This window comes from Pseudophryne corroboree, chromosome 12, assembly GCF_028390025.1.
Source record: "Pseudophryne corroboree isolate aPseCor3 chromosome 12, aPseCor3.hap2, whole genome shotgun sequence".
Taxonomy (NCBI): domain Eukaryota; kingdom Metazoa; phylum Chordata; class Amphibia; order Anura; family Myobatrachidae; genus Pseudophryne; species Pseudophryne corroboree.
This window is the reverse complement of record NC_086455.1, coordinates 6,128,151-6,146,807: the sequence shown is the minus strand read 5'-3', so window position 1 is coordinate 6,146,807 and position 18,657 is coordinate 6,128,151. Positions and strand designations below refer to the sequence as shown.

Here is an 18,657-nt window from a genome sequence, read left to right as displayed (position 1 = left end):
GGCCACCAAATCTGATAGACCGACTCCAAATAACTCCTCCCCTTTATACGGCAAAACTTCCATATGCCGTTTTGAATCCGCATCGCCTGTCCACTGTCGCGTCCATAAAGCTCTTCTGGCCAAAATGGACATAGCACTTACCCGTGATGCCAGTGTGCAGATATCCCTCTGTGCATCACGCATATAAAGAAATGCATCCTTTATTTGTTCTAACGACAGTAAAATATTGTCCCTGTCCAGGGTATCAATATTTTCAATCAGGGACTCTGACCAAACTACCCCAGCACTGCCCATCCAGGCAGTCGCTACAGCTGGTCGTAGTATAACACCTGCCTGTGTGTATATACTTTTTTGGATATTTTCCATCCTCCTATCTGATGGATCTTTAAGTGCGGCCGTCTCAGGAGAGGGTAACGCCACTTGTTTAGATAAGCGTGTTAGCGCCTTGTCCACCCTAGGAGGTGTTTCCCAGCGCTCCCTAACCTCTGGCGGGAAAGGGTATAATGCCAATAATTTCTTTGAAATTATCAGCTTTTTATCAGGGGCAACCCACGCTTCATTACACACGTCATTTAATTCTTCTGATTCAGGAAAAACTATAGGTAGTTTTTTCACACCCCACATAATACCCTGTTTAGTGGTACCTGTAGTATCAGCTAAATGTAACGCCTCCTTCATTGCCAAAATCATATAACGTGTGGCCCTACTGGAAAATACGGTTGATTCGTCACCGTCACCACTGGAGTCAGTGCCTGCGTCTGGGTCTGTGTCGACCGACTGAGGCAAAGGGCGTTTCACAGCCCCTGACGGTGTTTGAGTCGCCTGGACAGGCACTAATTGATTGTCCGGCCGCCTCATGTCGTCAAACGACTGCTTTAGCGTGTTGACACTATCCCGTAGTTCCATAAATAAAGGCATCCATTCTGGTGTCGACTCCCTAGGGGGTGACATCCTCATATTTGGCAATTGCTCCGCCTCCACACCAATATCGTCCTCATACATGTCGACACACACGTACCGACACACAGCAGACACACAGGGAATGCTCCTAACGAAGACAGGACCCACTAGCCCTTTGGGGAGACAGAGGGAGAGTTTGCCAGCACACACCAAAAGCGCTATATATATATCAGGGATAGCCTTATAATAAGTGCTCCCTTATAGCTGCTTTGTTATATCAAAATATCGCCATAAATTTGCCCCCCCCCTCTCTGTTTTACCCTGTTTCTGTAGTGCAGTGCAGGGGAGAGACTTGGGAGCCGTCCTGACCAGCGGAGCTGTGAGAGGAAATGGCGCCGTGTGCTGAGGAGATAGGCCCCGCCCCTTTTCTGGCGGGCTCGTCTCCCGCTATTTAGAGAAATCAGGCAGGGGTTAAATATCTCCATATAGCCTCTAGGGGCTATATGTGAGGTATTTTTAGCCTTTATATAGGTTACATTTGCCTCCCAGGGCGCCCCCCCCCAGCGCCCTGCACCCTCAGTGACCGCGTGTGAAGTGTGCTGAGAGGAAAATGGCGCACAGCTGCAGTGCTGTGCGCTACCTTTAGAAGACTGCAGGAGTCTTCAGCCGCCGATTCTGGACCTCTTCTGACTTCAGCATCTGCAAGGGGGCCGGCGGCGCGGCTCCGGTGACCATCCAGGCTGTACCTGTGATCGTCCCTCTGGAGCTTGATGTCCAGTAGCCAAGAAGCCAATCCATCCTGCACGCAGGTGAGTTGACTCCTTCTCCCCTCAGTCCCTCGCTGCAGTGATCCTGTTGCCAGCAGGAATCACTGTAAAATAAAAAACCTAGCTAAACTTTTTCTAAGCAGCTCTTTAGGAGAGCCACCTAGATTGCACCCTTCTCGGCCGGGCACAAAAATCTAACTGGAGTCTGGAGGAGGGTCATAGGGGGAGGAGCCAGTGCACACCACCTGATCTGGAAAAGCTTTACTTTTTGTGCCCTGTCTCCTGCGGAGCCGCTATTCCCCATGGTCCTTTCAGGAACCCCAGCATCCACTAGGACGATAGAGAAAAGGTGGATTTCCCAGCCGTTGCCGTGGCCACCAGGTCCGATAGACCGACCCCAAATAACTCCTCCCCTTTATACGGCAATACTTCCATATGCCGTTTGGAATCCGCATCACCTGACCACTGTCGCGTCCATAACCCTCTTCTGGCAGAAATGGACATCGCACTTACTCTTGATGCCAGAGTGCAAATATCCCTCTGTGCATCTTGCATATATAGAAATGCATCCTTTAAATGCTCTATAGTCAATAATATACTGTCCCTGTCCAGGGTATCAATATTTTCAGTCAGGGAATCCGACCAAGCCACCCCAGCACTGTACATCCAGGCTGAGGCGATTGCTGGTCGCAGTATAATACCAGTATGTGTGTATATACTTTTTAGGATATTTTCCAGCTTCCTATCAGCTGGTTCCTTGAGGGCGGCCGTATCAGGAGACGGTAACGCCACTTGTTTTGATAAGCGTGTGAGCGCCTTATCTACCCTAGGGGGTGTTTCCCAACGCGCCCTAACCTCTGGCGGGAAAGGGTATAATGCCAATAATTTTTTAGAAATTAGCAGTTTTTTATCGGGGGAAACCCACGCTTCCTCACACACCTCATTTAATTCATCTGATTCAGGAAAAACTACGGGTAGTTTTTTCACACCCCACATAATACCCTTTTTTGTGGTACTTGTAGTATCAGAAATGTTCAAAACCTCCTTCATTGCCGTGATCATGTAACGTGTGGCCCTACTGGAAAATACGTTTGTTTCCTCACCGTCGACACTGGAGTCAGTGTCCGTGTCTGTGTCGACCATCTGAGGTAACGGGCGCTTTAGAGCCCCTGACGGTGTTTGAGACGCCTGTACAGGTAATAACTGATTTGCCGGCTGTCTCATGTCGTCAACAGTCTTTTGTAAAGTGCTGACGCTATCACGTAATTCATTCCATAAGACCATCCAGTCAGGTGTCGACTCCCTAGGGGGTGACATCACTATTAAAGGCAATTGCTCCGCCTCCATACCATTTTCCTCCTCATACATGTCGACACAACATACCGACACACAGCACACACACAGGGAATGCTCTGATAGAGGACAGGACCCCACTAGCCCTTTGGGGAGACAGAGGGAGAGTTTGCCAGCACACACCAGAGCGCTATATATATATATATACAGGGATAACCTTATATAAGTGTTTTTCCCTTATATAGCTGCTGTATTGATTTATCTGCCAAATTAGTGCCCCCCCCTCTCCTGTTTTACCCTGTTTCTGTAGTGCAGGACTGCAGGGGAGAGTCAGGGAGCTTCCCTCCAACGGAGCTGTGAGGGAAAATGGCACCAGTGTGCTGAGGAGATAGGCTCCGCCCCCTTCTCGGCGGCCTTTCTCCCGCTTTTTTAAGGAAAAATTGGCAGGGGTTAAATGCATCCATATAGCCCAGGAGCTATATGTGATGTATTTTTAGCCATCTAAGGTGTTTTTATTGCGTCTCAGGGCGCCCCCCCCAGCGCCCTGCACCCTCAGTGACCGGAGTGTGAAGTGTGCTGAGAGCAATGGCGCACAGCTGCGGTGCTGTGCGCTACCTTATTGAAGACAGGACGTCTTCTGCCGCCGATTTCCCGGACCTCTTTAGTCTTCTGGCTCTGTAAGGGGGCCGGCGGCGCGGCTCTGGGACCCATCCATGGCTGGGCCTGTGATCGTCCCTCTGGAGCCAATGTCCAGTAGCCTAAGAAGCCCAATCCACTCTGCACGCAGGTGAGTTCGCTTCTTCTCCCCTTAGTCCCTCGGTGCAGTGAACCTGTTGCCAGCAGGATTCACTGAAAATAAAAAACCTATACTTAAACTTTTTCACTAAGCAGCTCAGGAGAGCCACCTAGTGTGCACCCTTCTCGTTCGGGCACAAAAATCTAACTGAGGCTTGGAGGAGGGTCATAGGGGGAGGAGCCAGTGCACACCAGGTAGTCCTAAAGCTTTTACTTTTGTGCCCAGTCTCCTGCGGAGCCGCTATTCCCCATGGTCCTTTCGGAGTTCCCAGCATCCACTAGGACGTCAGAGAAATCCTATGTATATTATCCATGTAGCCTAGCATACTGCTGCTGCTGCTTGTCCCCCATCGTGCAGCTGCTTGCAGCTTATAATGGTGCTGTGATTCTCCCCCCCCACCCCCCACCCCACCCCCACCCCCACCTGTATGCTTCGTTGAGCATGTAAAAAGGCTGGGCGCGGGTAGAGGCAACCAAGCGGCCAGCAGTAGTGTGGGGCGGGCAGCGGTAGTGTGAGGCGGCCAGCGGGAGCCGGGTAGCGGGACGCGCCAGAGAACAGACAGCGGGAGGCGGGGAGCGCGGTCCCTTGAAGCGGCTTTGAGCAGCGGCGGCAGTATGCTGTAAGAATAATTGTCCCCACACCGCGGGGCGGCAGCATGAGCTGACCACCCCGTCCCCCAACATACCTGGACTCCTGTGGTGAGGCTCCGATGGGGCTTCTCTGTAAGCACCGGCCAGCCTTTCTGCAGGATGTCTGCTCTGGCTGCGAGGGTGCTCTTTTGGTGAGGACCGACACGCCACAGCTGCTTGTAGCAGCTTCCACTATCCCTGACCCTGGCCTTTTGGAAGGGGGAAAGGGATGTGGTATGAAAAAAGAAAAAATATTAACAAAAAAATATTCAAAATAATTGTGGACTAAGCCACACAAGGCTGTTGCTACTTGAGCACAGAAAAAACACTGAGGTAGTCTGGGATATGGAGGGGTGGAGTGTTCTAAATTTAAATATTCAGTGCCCTGTTCCTGTGGAAGCCGTCCATATCCCAAGAGTACTCCAGTGACCCCTAGTGGATGAAATAGAAAATAAGAATTTACTTACCGATAATTCTATTTCTCATAGTCCGTAGTGGATGCTGGGGACTCCGAAAGGACCAGGGGGGGGATAGCGGCTCCGCAGGAGACAGGGCACAAAGTAAAAGCTTTAGGACTAGCTGGTGTGCACTGGCTCCTCCCCCTATGACCCTCCTCCAAGCCTCAGTTAGGATACTGTGCCCGGACGAGCGTACACAATAAGGAAGGATTTTGAATCCCGGGTAAGACTCATACCAGCCACACCAATCACACCGTACAACTTGTGATCTGAACCCAGTTAACAGCATGATAACAGAAGGAGCCTCTGAAAAGATGGCTCACAACAACAATAACCCGATTTTTGTAACAATAACTATGTACAAGTAATGCAGACAATCCGCACTTGGGATGGGCGCCCAGCATCCACTACGGACTATGAGAAATAGAATTATCGGTAAGTAAATTCTTATTTTCTCTAACGTCCTAGTGGATGCTGGGGACTCCGAAAGGACCATGGGGATTATACCAAAGCTCCCAAACGGGCGGGAGAGTGCGGATGACTCTGCAGCACCGAATGAGAGAACTCCAGGTCCTCCTCAGCCAGGGTATCAAATTTGTAGAATTTAGCAAACGTGTTTGCCCCTGACCAAGTAGCTGCTCGGCAAAGTTGTAAAGCCGAGACCCCTCGGGCAGCCGCCCAAGATGAGCCCACTTTCCGTGTGGAATGGGCTTTTACAGATTTTGGCTGTGGCAGGCCTGCCACAGAATGTGCAAGCTGAATTGTACTACAAATCCAACGAGCAATAGTCTGCTTAGAAGCAGGAGCACCCAGCTTGCTGGGTGCATACAGGATAAACAGCGAATCAGATTTTCTGACTCCAGCCGTCCTGGAAACATATATTTTCAGGGCCCTGACTACGTCCAGCAACTTGGAATCCTCCAAGTCCCTAGTAGCCGCAGGCACCACAATAGGCTGGTTTAAGTGAAATGCTGAAACCACCTTAGGAAGAAATTGAGGACGAGTCCTCAATTCTGCCCTGTCCGTATGAAAAATTAGGTAAGGGCTTTTATAGGATAAAGCCGCCAATTCTGAGACACGCCTGGCTGAAGCCAGGGCTAACAGCATTACCACTTTCCATGTGAGATATTTTAAGTCCACAGTGGTGAGTGGTTCAAACCAATGTAATTTTAGGAATCCCAAAACTACATTGAGATCCCAAGGTGCCACTGGAGGCACAAAAGGAGGCTGTATATGCAGTACTCCCTTGACAAACGTCTGAACTTCAGGAACAGAAGCCAGTTCTTTTTGGAAGAATATTGACAGGCCCGAAATTTGAACCTTAATGGACCCTAATTTGAGGCCCATAGACAGTCCTGTTTGCAGGAAATGCAGGAAACGACCCAGTTGAAATTCCTCTGTAGGGGCCTTCCTGGCCTCGCACCACGCAACATATTTACGCCAAATACGGTGATAATGTTGCACAGTTACATCCTTCCTGGCTTTGATCAGGGTAGGGATGACTTCATCCGGAATGCCTTTTTCCTTCAGGATCCGGCGTTCAACCGCCATGCCGTCAAACGCAGCCGCGGTAAGTCTTGGAACAGACATGGTCCCTGCTGGAGCAGGTCCTTTCTTAGAGGTAGAGGCCACGGGTCTTCCGTGAGCATCTCTTGAATTTCCGGGTACCAAGTCCTTCTTGGCCAATCCGGAGCCACGAGTATAGTCTTTACTCCTCTCCTTCTTATGATTCTCAGTACTTTTGGTATGAGAGGAAGAGGAGGGAACACATACACTGACTGGTACACCCACGGTGTTACCAGAGCGTCCAGAGCTATTGCCTGAGGGTCCTTTGACCTGGCGCAATATCTGTCCAGTTTTTTGTTGAGGCGGGACGCCATCATGTCCACCTTTGGTTTTTCCCAACGGTTCACAATCATGTGGAAGACTTCTGGGTGAAGTCCCCACTCCCCCGGGTGAAGATCGTGTCTGCTGAGGAAGTCTGCTTCCCAGTTGTCCACTCCCGGAATGAACACTGCTGACAGTGCTATCACATGATTCTCCGCCCAGCGAAGAATCCTTGCCACTTCCATCATTGCCCTCCTGCTTCTTGTGCCGCCCTGTCTGTTTACGTGGGCGACTGCCGTGATGTTGTCCGACTGGATCAACACCGGCTGACCCTGAAGCAGAGGTCTTGCCTGACTTAGGGCATTGTAAATGGCCCTTAGTTCCAGGATATTTATGTGAAGTGACGTTTCCATGCTTGACCACAAGCCCTGGAAATTTCTTCCCTGTGTGACTGCTCCCCAGCCTCTCAGGCTGGCATCCGTGGTCACCAGGACCCAATCCTGAATGCCGAATCTGCGGCCCTCTAGGAGATGAGCACTCTGTAACCACCACAGGAGAGACACCCTTGTCCTTGGAGACAGGGTTATCCGCTGATGCATTTGAAGATGCGATCCGGACCATTTGTCCAGCAGATCCCACTGAAAAGTTCTTGCGTGGAATCTGCCGAATGGAATCGCTTCGTAAGAAGCCACCATCTTTCCCAGGACCCTTGTGCATTGATGTACTGACACTTGGCCTGGTCTTAGGAGGTTCCTGACTAGGTCGGATAACTCCTTGGCTTTCTCCTCCGGGAGAAACACCTTTTTCTGTACTGTGTCCAGAATCATCCCTAGGAACAGCAGACGTGTCGTCGGAATCAGCTGTGATTTTGGAATATTTAGAATCCATCCGTGCTGTCGTAGTACTACTTGAGATAGTGCTACTCCGACCTCTAACTGTTCTCTGGACCTTGCCCTTATCAGGAGATCGTCCAAGTAAGGGATAATTAAGACGCCTTTTCTTCAAAGAAGAATCATCATTTCGGCCATTACCTTGGTAAAGACCCGGGGTGCCGTGGACAATCCAAACGGCAGCGTCTGAAACTGATAGTGACAGTTCTGTACCACAAACCTGAGGTACCCTTGGTGAGAAGGGCAAATTGGGACATGGAGGTAAGCATCCTTGATGTCCAGAGACACCATATAGTCCCCTTCTTCCAGGTTCGCTATCACTGCTCTGAGTGACTCCATCTTGAACTTGAACCTTTTTATGTAAGTGTTCTAGGATTTCAGATTTAAAATGGGTCTCACCGAGCCGTCCGGCTTCGGTACCACAAACAGCGTGGAATAATACCCTTTTTCCTGTTGTAGGAGGGGTACCTTGATTATCACCTGCTGGGAATACAGCTTGTGAATGGCTTCCAATACCGCCTCCCTGTCGGGGGGAGACATTGGTAAAGCAGACTTCAGGAACCGGCGAGGGGGAGACGTCTCGAATTCCAATTTGTACCCCTGAGATACTACCTGCAGGATCCAGGGGTCCACTTGCGAGTGTGCCCACTGCGCGCTGAAATTCTTGAGACGGGCCCCCACCGTGCCCGAGTCCGCTTGTAAGGCCCCAGCGTCATGCTGAGGACTTGGCAGAAGCGGGGGAGGGCTTCTGTTCGTGGGAAGAGGCTGTTTGCTGCAGTCTTTTTCCCCTTCCTCTGCCCCGGGGCAGATATGAGTAGCCTTTTGCCCGCTTGCCCTTATGGGGACGAAAGGACTGAGCCTGAAAAGACGGTATCTTTTTCTGCTGCGAGGTGACTTGGGGTAAAAAGGTGGATTTTCCAGCCGTTGCCGTGGCCACCAGGTCCGATAGACCGACCCCAAATAACTCCTCCCCTTTATACGGCAATACTTCCATATGCCGTTTGGAATCCGCATCCCCTGACCACTGTCGCGTCCATAATCCTCTTCTGGCAGAAATGGACATCGCACTTACTCTTGATGCCAGAGTGCAAATATCCCTCTGTGCATCTCGCATATATAGAAATGCATCCTTTAAATGCTCTATAGTCAATAATATATTGTCCCTGTCCAGGGTATCAATATTTTCAGTCAGGGAATCCGACCAAGCCACCCCAGCACTGCACATCCAGGCTGAGGCGATTGCTGGTCGCAGTATAATACCAGTATGTGTGTATATACTTTTAAGGATATTTTCCAGCTTCCTATCAGCTGGTTCCTTGAGGGCGGCCGTATCAGGAGACGGTAACGCCACTTGTTTTGATAAGCGTGTGAGCGCCTTATCTACCCTAGGGGGTGTTTCCCAACGTGCCCTAACCTCTGGCGGGAAAGGGTATAATGCCAATAATTTTTTAGAAATTAGCAGTTTTTTATCGGGGGAAACCCACGCTTCATCACACACCTCATTTAATTCATCTGATTCAGGAAAAACTACGGGTAGTTTTTTCACACCCCACATAATACCCTTTTTTGTGGTACTTGTAGTATCAGAAATGTTCAAAACCTCCTTCATTGCCGTGATCATGTAACGTGTGGCCCTACTGGAAAATACGTTTGTTTCCTCACCGTCGACACTGGAGTCAGTGTCCGTGTCAGTGTCTGTATCGACCTGAGGTAACGGGCGTTTTATAGCCCCTGACGGTGTTTGAGACGCCTGTACAGGTATTAACTGATTTGCCGGCTGTCTCATGTCGTCAACAGTCTTTTGTAAAGTGCCGACACTATCACGTAATTCTTTCCATAAGACCATCCAGTCAGGTGTCGACTCCCTAGGGGGTGACATCACTAACACAGGCAACTGCTCCGCCTCCACACCATTTTCCTCCTCATACATGTCGACACAGCGTACCGACACACAGCACACACACAGGGAATGCTCTGATAGAGGACAGGACCCCACTAGCCCTTTGGGGAGACAGAGGGAGAGTTTGCCAGCACACACCAGAGCGCTATATATATATATATATACACAGGGATAACCTTATATAAGTGTTTTTCCCTAATATAGCTGCTGTATATATTAATATGCCAATTTAGTGCCCCCCCTCTCTTGTTTTACCCTGTTTCTGTTGTGCAGGACTGCAGGGGAGAGTCAGGGAGCCTTCCTCCAACGGAGCTGTGAGGAAAAAATGGCGCTTGTGTGCTGAGGAGATAGGCTCCGCCCCTTTTTCGGCGGCCTTTCTCCCGCTTTTTTGTGGAAAACTGGCAGGGGTTAAATACATCCATATAGCCCAGGAGCTATATGTGATGTATTTTTAGCCATTTAAGGTATTTTCATTGCGTCCCAGGGCGCCCCCCCCCCAGCGCCCTGCACCCTCAGTGACCGGAGTGTGAAGTGTGCTGAGAGCAATGGCGCACAGCTGCGGTGCTGTGCGCTACCTTATTGAAGACAGGACGTCTTCTGCCGCCGATTTTCCGGACCTCTTCACTCTTCTGGCTCTGTAAGGGGGCCGGCGGCACGGCTCCGGGACCCATCCATGGCTGGGCCTGTGATCGTCCCTCTGGAGCTAATGTCCAGTAGCCTAAGAAGCCCAATCCACTCTGCACGCAGGTGAGTTCGCTTCTTCTCCCCTTAGTCCTTCGATGCAGTGAGCCTGTTGCCAGCAGGTCTCACTGAAAATAAAAAAACCTATTTAAACTTTTACTCTAAGCAGCTCAGGAGAGCCACCTAGATTGCACCCTTCTCGTTCGGGCACAAAATCTTAACTGAGGCTTGGAGGAGGGTCATAGGGGGAGGAGCCAGTGCACACCAGCTAGTCCTAAAGCTTTTACTTTGTGCCCAGTCTCCTGCAGAGCCGCTATCCCCCCCCTGGTCCTTTCGGAGTCCCCAGCATCCACTAGGACGTTAGAGAAATAAAATAACCCACCCAAATCTAACTCTCTCTGCACATGGTATATCTGCCTCCCCTGCAGAGCACATGGTTTTGCCCAACTGCTAAAAAAGTTCCTGCTGTGATCAACTTGGAATTACCCCCTATACCCAACGATAAAGACATTTCACGGCTACAATGAAGGTACTTCCTGGAGTGGAACTGGCCACGCAGTGACTGTAAGGATGGACCAGTCGGAAACCAGCGCTGGATGAGAACTCACTTGCAGCTTAAAACCTGGATGGCTAAAGGACATTCCCCATACCATTCCCAATTGCCAGGCTGCAACGCCAAACACGTCATCCGGTCGCCAATGTGTCACTTAATAATCCATAATAAGAATGTGGCAAATACAGATGGAGCCACGATCATCTAGCCGCCTCTGCTGCACCTAGGTGCACCAAGGTTTATTAGCATAAGCCTTTCATCTATTGTTCTCAGCTGCAATACAATACAGAGAGAACAATACAGCAGGGGACTAAGGTTATTCTGAGTTGATCGCTCGCTAGCAGTTTTTAGCAGCCGTGCAAACGCACTGTCGCCGCCCACCGGGGAGTGTATTTTCGCTTTGCAGAAGTGCGAACGCCTGTGCAGCAGAGCGCCTGCAAAAACATTTTGTGCAGAACAAGACCAGCCCTGTAGTTACTCTTCGTGTGCGTTGATTCTAACGTTGGAGGGACGGCTGTTGACGTCACACACCCGACCAGCGTTCGGCCAACCACACCTGCTTTTTCCCTGGCACGCCTGCGTTTTTCTAAGCACTCCCTGAAAACGGTCAGTTGACACCCAGAAACGCCCCCTTCCTGTCAATCTTCTTGCGGCCGCCAGTGCAAATGAAAACGTCGCTAGAACCTGTGCAAAACCACAAAGGCCTTTGTATCCATACATCGCGCGTGCGCATTGCGGTCCATACGCATGCGCAGAAATGCCAAATTTTAGCCTGATCGCTGCGCTGCGAACAACAGCAGCTACGCGATCAACTCGGAATGACCCCCTAAGTCATTACAGCAGGGGATTAAGTCCGACTGCCCTGGCTCACTTAATCCTATTAAAGGCCAAGATGAAGATGGCTCCACCTGTATATATCGTACAACAGGAAATAAGGACTTGTTCTGCGTGCAGCCGCGGCACATACAGGGTGAACAGTCTTACCCCTAAACAACTGACAAAGTAGGCGTGGTCTACACCCGCTATCACCACTCATGCAGCAGCTCATATTAACACCTTTCACCAATCAGTGGCACAGTAGTGAATGTGAGTGGAGTGTGCACACTTCCCACCATGTGAGTGGCATGCCGCCATGGGCGGTGCTGATGACACATTTACCTGTTCATCGTGCAGCAGCTGGTAACACAAAATCTGCAAATAGGGCAGCTGGCGCACAGGGGCCGGATATGCAAAATAAAGGGATAGACTTTTTAGCATGGGTAAGAGGGCACCAAGCCAACAGTGGTGGAGGGGATAGCAGGAATCACTCATCCCTCCTCGCTATGGTGGCACAATGTGTGCCACACAGGGCATAGCAAGGGCGTGGGAATCTGTGTATAATAAGTTATACAACACTATGGGGGTTATTAAGGATTGTTATCAAACCAGAGAAGCACAGCAATGGACAAACCATGTGCGCTGCAGGGGTGGGGCAGATGTAACATGTGCAGAGAGTTAGATTTGGGTGGGTTAAATTGTTTCTGTGCACGGTAAATACTGGCTGCTTTATTTTTACTCTGCAATTTAGATTTCAGTATGAACACACCACACCCAAATCTAACTCTCTCTGCACATGTTACATCTGCCCCCCCTGCAGTGCACATGGTGTTGCCCATAAGTGTGCTTCTTTTGTTTGCTAATAATGCTGAATAAGTCCCTATATCCTAGATCACATCTTACTAGTGATGTATACAGTGATATCGCTCCCTCTCTGTGTCCTGAGGATCCGGTGTATAGCGCTGATCACTGTACTGTAGGTGATATTACAGGTGATGTATACAGTGATATCTCTCCCTCTCTGTGTCCTGGGGATCCGGTGTATAGCGCTGATCACTGTACTGTAGGTGATATTACAGGTGATGTATACAGTGATATCGCTCCCTCTCTGTGTCCTGGGGATCCGGTGTATAGCGCTGATCACTGTACTGTAGGTGATATTACAGGTGATGTATACAGTGATATCGCTCCCTCTCTGTGTCCTGGGGATCCAGTGTATAGCGCTGATCACTGTACTGTAGGTGATATTACAGGTGATGTATACAGTGATATCACTCCCTCTCTGTGTCCTGGGGATCTGGTGTATAGTGCTGATCACTGTACTGTAGGTGATATTACAGGTGATGTATACAGTGATATCGCTCCCTCTCTGTGTCCTGGGGATCCGGTGTATAGCGCTGATCACTGTACTGTAGGTGATATCACTGTATACATCACCTGTAATATCACCTACAGTACAGTGATCAGCTCTATACACCGGATCCCCAGGACACAGAGAGGGAGCGATATCACTGTATACATCACCTGTAATATCGCTCCCTCTCTGTGTCCTGGGGATCCGGTGTATAGAGCTGATCACTGTACTGTAGGTGATATTACAGGTGATGTATACAGTGATATCGCTCCCTCTCTGTGTCCTGGGGATCCGGTGTATAGCGCTGATCACTGTACTGTAGGTGATATTACAGGTGATGTATACAGTGATATCGCTCCCTCTCTGTGTCCTGGGGATCCGGTGTATAGCGCTGATCACTGTACTGTAGGTGATATTACAGGTGATGTATACAGTGATATCGCTCCCTCTCTGTGTCCTGGGGATCCGGTGTATAGCGCTGATCACTGTACTGTAGGTGATATTACAGGTGATGTATACAGTGATATCGCTCCCTCTCTGTGTCCTGGGGATCCGGTGTATAGCGCTGATCACTGTACTGTAGGTGATATTACAGGTGATGTATACAGTGATATCTCTCCCTCTCTGTGTCCTGGGGATCCGGTGTATAGCGCTGATCACTGTACTGTAGGTGATATTACAGGTGATGTATACAGTGATATCTCTCCCTCTCTGTGTCCTGGGGATCCGGTGTATAGCGCTGATCACTGTACTGTAGGTGATATTACAGGTGATGTATACAGTGATATCGCTCCCTCTCTGTGTCCTGGGGATCCGGTGTATAGTGCTGATCACTGTACTGTAGGTGATATTACAGGTGATGTATACAGTGATATCGCTCCCTCTCTGTGTCCTGGGGATCCGGTGTATAGTGCTGATCACTGTACTGTAGGTGATATTACAGGTGATGTATACAGTGATATCGCTCCCTCTCTGTGTCCTGGGGATCCGGTGTATAGCGCTGATCACTGTACTGTAGGTGATATTACAGGTGATGTATACAGTGATATCGCTCCCTCTCTGTGTCCTGGGGATCCGGTGTATAGCGCTGATCACTGTACTGTAGGTGATATTACAGGTGATGTATACAGTGATATCGCTCCCTCTCTGTGTCCTGGGAATCCGGTGTATAGCGCTGATCACTGTACTGTAGGTGATATTACAGGTGATGTATACAGTGATATCGCTCCCTCTCTGTGTCCTGGGGATCCGGTGTATAGCGCTGATCACTGTACTGTAGGTGATATTACAGGTGATGTATACAGTGATATCGCTCCCTCTCTGTGTCCTGGGGATCCGGTGTATAGCGCTGATCACTGTACTGTAGGTGATATTACAGGTGATGTATACAGTGATATCGCTCCCTCTCTGTATCCTGGGGATCCGGTGTATAGCGCTGATCACTGTACTGTAGGTGATATTACAGGTGATGTATACAGTGATATCGCTCCCTCTCTGTGTCCTGGGGATCCGGTGTATAGCGCTGATCACTGTACTGTAGGTGATATTACAGGTGATGTATACAGTGATATCGCTCCCTCTCTGTGTCCTGGGGATCCGGTGTATAGTGCTGATCACTGTACTGTAGGTGATATTACAGGTGATGTATACAGTGATATCGCTCCCTCTCTGTGTCCTGGGGATCCGGTGTATAGCGCTGATCACTGTACTGTAGGAGATATTACAGGTGATGTATACAGTGATATCGCTCCCTCTCTGTGTCCTGGGGATCCGGTGTATAGTGCTGATCACTGTACTGTAGGTGATATTACAGGTGATGTATACAGTGATATCGCTCCCTCTCTGTGTCCTGGGGATCCGGTGTATAGCGCTGATCACTGTACTGTAGGTGATATTACAGGTGATGTATACAGTGATATCGCTCCCTCTCTGTGTCCTGGGGATCCGGTGTATAGCGCTGATCACTGTACTGTAGGTGATATTACAGGTGATGTATACAGTGATATCGCTCCCTCTCTGTATCCTGGGGATCCGGTGTATAGTGCTGATCACTGTACTGTAGGATATATTACAGGTGATGTATACAGTGATATCGCTCCCTCTCTGTGTCCTGGGGATACGGTGTATAGCGCTGATCACTGTACTGTAGGTGATATTACAGGTGATGTATACAGTGATATCGCTCCCTCTCTGTGTCCTGGGGATCCGGTGTATAGTGCTGATCACTGTACTGTAGGTGATATTACAGGTGATGTATACAGTGATATCGCTCCCTCTCTGTGTCCTGGGGATACGGTGTATAGCGCTGATCACTGTACTGTAGGTGATATTACAGGTGATGTATACAGTGATATCGCTCCCTCTCTGTGTCCTGGGGATCCGGTGTATAGTGCTGATCACTGTACTGTAGGTGATATTACAGGTGATGTATACAGTGATATCGCTCCCTCTCTGTGTCCTGGGGATCCGGTGTATAGTGCTGATCACTGTACTGTAGGTGATATTACAGGTGATGTATACAGTGATATCGCTACCTCTCTGTGTCCTGGGGATCCGGTGTATAGCGCTGATCACTGTACTGTAGGTGATATTACAGGTGATGTATACAGTGATATCGCTCCCTCTCTGTGTCCTGGGGATCCGGTGTATAGCGCTGATCACTGTACTGTAGGTGATATTACAGGTGATGTATACAGTGATATCGCTCCCTCTCTGTGTCCTGGGGATCCGGTGTATAGTGCTGATCACTGTACTGTAGGTGATATTACAGGTGATGTATACAGTGATATCGCTCCCTCTCTGTGTCCTGGGGATCCGGTGTATAGTGCTGATCACTGTACTGTAGGTGATATTACAGGTGATGTATACAGTGATATCGCTCCCTCTCTGTGTCCTGGGGATCCGGTGTATAGCGCTGATCACTGTACTGTAGGTGAGATATTACAGGTGATGTATACAGTGATATCGCTCCCTCTCTGTGTCCTGGGGATCCGGTGTATAGCGCTGATCACTGTACTGTAGGTGATATTACCGGTGATGTATACAGTGATATCGCTCCCTCTCTGTGTCCTGGGGATCCGGTGTATAGTGCTGATCACTGTACTGTAGGATATATTACAGGTGATGTATACAGTGATATCGCTCCCTCTCTGTATCCTGGGGATCCGGTGTATAGTGCTGATCACTGTACTGTAGGTGATATTACAGGTGATGTATACAGTGATATCGCTCCCTCTCTGTGTCCTGGGGATCCGGTGTATAGCGCTGATCACTGTACTGTAGGTGATATTACAGGTGATGTATACAGTGATATCGCTCCCTCTCTGTGTACTGGGGATCCGGTGTATAGCGCTGATCACTGTACTGTAGGAGATATTACAGGTGATGTATACAGTGATATCGCTCCCTCTCTGTGTCCTGGGGATCCGGTGTATAGCGCTGATCACTGTACTGTAGGTGATATTACAGGTGATGTATACAGTGATATCGCTCCCTCTCTGTGTCCTGGGGATCCGGTGTATAGCGCTGATCACTGTACTGTAGGTGATATTACAGGTGATGTATACAGTGATATCGCTCCCTCTCTGTGTCCTGGGGATCCGGTGTATAGCGCTGATCACTGTACTGTAGGTGATATTACAGGTGATGTATACAGTGATATCGCTCCCTCTCTGTGTCCTGGGGATCCGGTGTATAGCGCTGATCACTGTACTGTAGGTGATATTACAGGTGATGTATACAGTGATATCGCTCCCTCTCTGTGTCCTGGGGATCCGGTGTATAGCGCTGATCACTGTACTGTAGGTGATATTACAGGTGATGTATACAGTGATATCTCTCCCTCTCTGTGTCCTGGGGATCCGGTGTATAGCGCTGATCACTGTACTGTAGGTGATATTACAGGTGATGTATACAGTGATATCACTCCCTCTCTGTGTCCTGGGGATATGCTGTATAGCGCTGATCACTGTACTGTAGGTGATATTACAGGTGATGTATACAGTGATGTCGCTCCCTCTCTGTGTCCTGGGGATCTGGTGTATAGCGCTGATCACTGTACTGTAGGTGAGATATTACAGGTGATGTATACAGTGATATCGCTCCCTCTCTGTGTCCTGGGGATCCGGTGTATAGCGCTGATCACTGTACTGTAGGTGATATTACAGGTGATGTATACAGTGATATCGCTCCCTCTCTGTGTCCTGGGGATCCGGTGTATAGTGCTGATCACTGTACTGTAGGTGATATTACAGGTGATGTATACAGTGATATCGCTCCCTCTCTGTGTCCTGGGGATCCGGTGTATAGCGCTGATCACTGTACTGTAGGTGATATTACAGGTGATGTATACAGTGATATCGCTCCCTCTCTGTGTCCTGGGGATCCGGTGTATAGCGCTGATCACTGTACTGTAGGATATATTACAGGTGATGTATACAGTGATATCGCTCCCTCTCTGTGTCCTGGGGATCCGGTGTATAGCGCTGATCACTGTACTGTAGGTGATATTACAGGTGATGTATACAGTGATATCACTCCCTCTCTGTGTCCTGGGGATCTGGTGTATAGCGCTGATCACTGTACTGTAGGTGATATTACAGGTGATGTATACAGTGATATCACTCCCTCTCTGTGTCCTGGGGATCTGGTGTATAGCGCTGATCACTGTACTGTAGCTGAGATGTTACCGGTGATGTATATTGTGATATCATACCCTAGTACCAGTGATGTATATAATGTTATCGCTCCTTCACCCTGCTGCCCTAGCCGTGTATATAAACCTGATCACTTTAATGGTAAACAACAAAATTCTTGGACATGGTGACAATGATAATACATACAGTTGTGTTCATAAGTTTACATACCTTAGCAGAATTTGTGATTTTCTGGCCATTTGTCAGAGTATATGAATGATAACGCACATTTTTTTTCTTTCACTCACGGTTAGTGGTTGGGTGAAACCATTTATTGTCAAACAACCGTGTTTACTCTTTTTAAATCATAATGACAATAGAAACTACCCAAATGACCCTGATCAAAAGTTTACATACCCCAGTTCTTAATACCGTGTATTGCCACCTTTAACACCAATGACAGCTTGAAGTCTTTTGCGCTAGTTGTGGATGAGGCTCTTTTTTTTCTCAGATGGTAAAGCTGCCCATTCTTCTTAGCAAAAAGCCTCCAGTTCCTGTAAATTCTTGGGCTGTTTTGCATGAACTGCACGTTTGAGATTTCCCCAGAGTGGCTCAATGATACTGAGGTCAGGAGACTGAGATGGCCACTCCAGAACCTTCACTTTATTCTGCTGTAGTCAATGACAGATCGACTTGGCCTTGTGTTTTGGATCATTGTCATGTTGGTACGTCCAAGTACGTCCCATGCGCAGCTTCCGGGCTGATGAGTGCAAATTTTCCAACAGTACTATTTTTTGATAACATGCTGCATTCATCTTGCCATCATTTTTGACCAAGTTTCCAGTGCCTTTGTAGCTCACACATCCCCAAAACATCAGCGATCAACCTCCGTGTTTCACAGTAGGAATGGTGTACTTTTCATCATAGGCCTTGTTGACTCCTCTCCAAATGTAACGTTTATAGTTGTGGCGAAAAAGTAAAATTTTGGTCTCATCACTTCAAACTACTTTGTTCCAGAAGTTTTGAGGCTTGTCTCTGTGCTGTTTGGAGTATTGTTAGCGGGATGCTTTGTTGCATTGGCGTAGTAATGGCTTTCTTCTGGCGACTCGACAATGCAGCCCATTTTTCTCCAAATGCCTCCTTATTGTGCATCTTGAAA

The 18,657-nt window shown here is 48.9% G+C and overlaps 1 protein-coding gene across 14 annotated transcripts in view; it reads right to left on the bottom strand.

Annotated features, from left to right (window-relative positions):
• The window catches only part of UBAP2L (ubiquitin associated protein 2 like), a 52,030-nt gene that overhangs the window by 13,578 nt on the left and 19,795 nt on the right, over positions 1 to 18,657 (bottom strand). For 8 of the 14 annotated variants that reach the window (XM_063946781.1, XM_063946785.1, XM_063946790.1 and 5 more), the window contains one exon: positions 11,853 to 11,900. The exons of the other annotated variants lie outside the window; for them this stretch is intronic. In XM_063946781.1, coding sequence (XP_063802851.1) covers positions 11,853 to 11,900 — 48 coding nt within the window. The remainder of the gene's footprint in view (positions 1 to 11,852; positions 11,901 to 18,657) is intronic. 14 annotated transcript variants of the gene reach the window in all.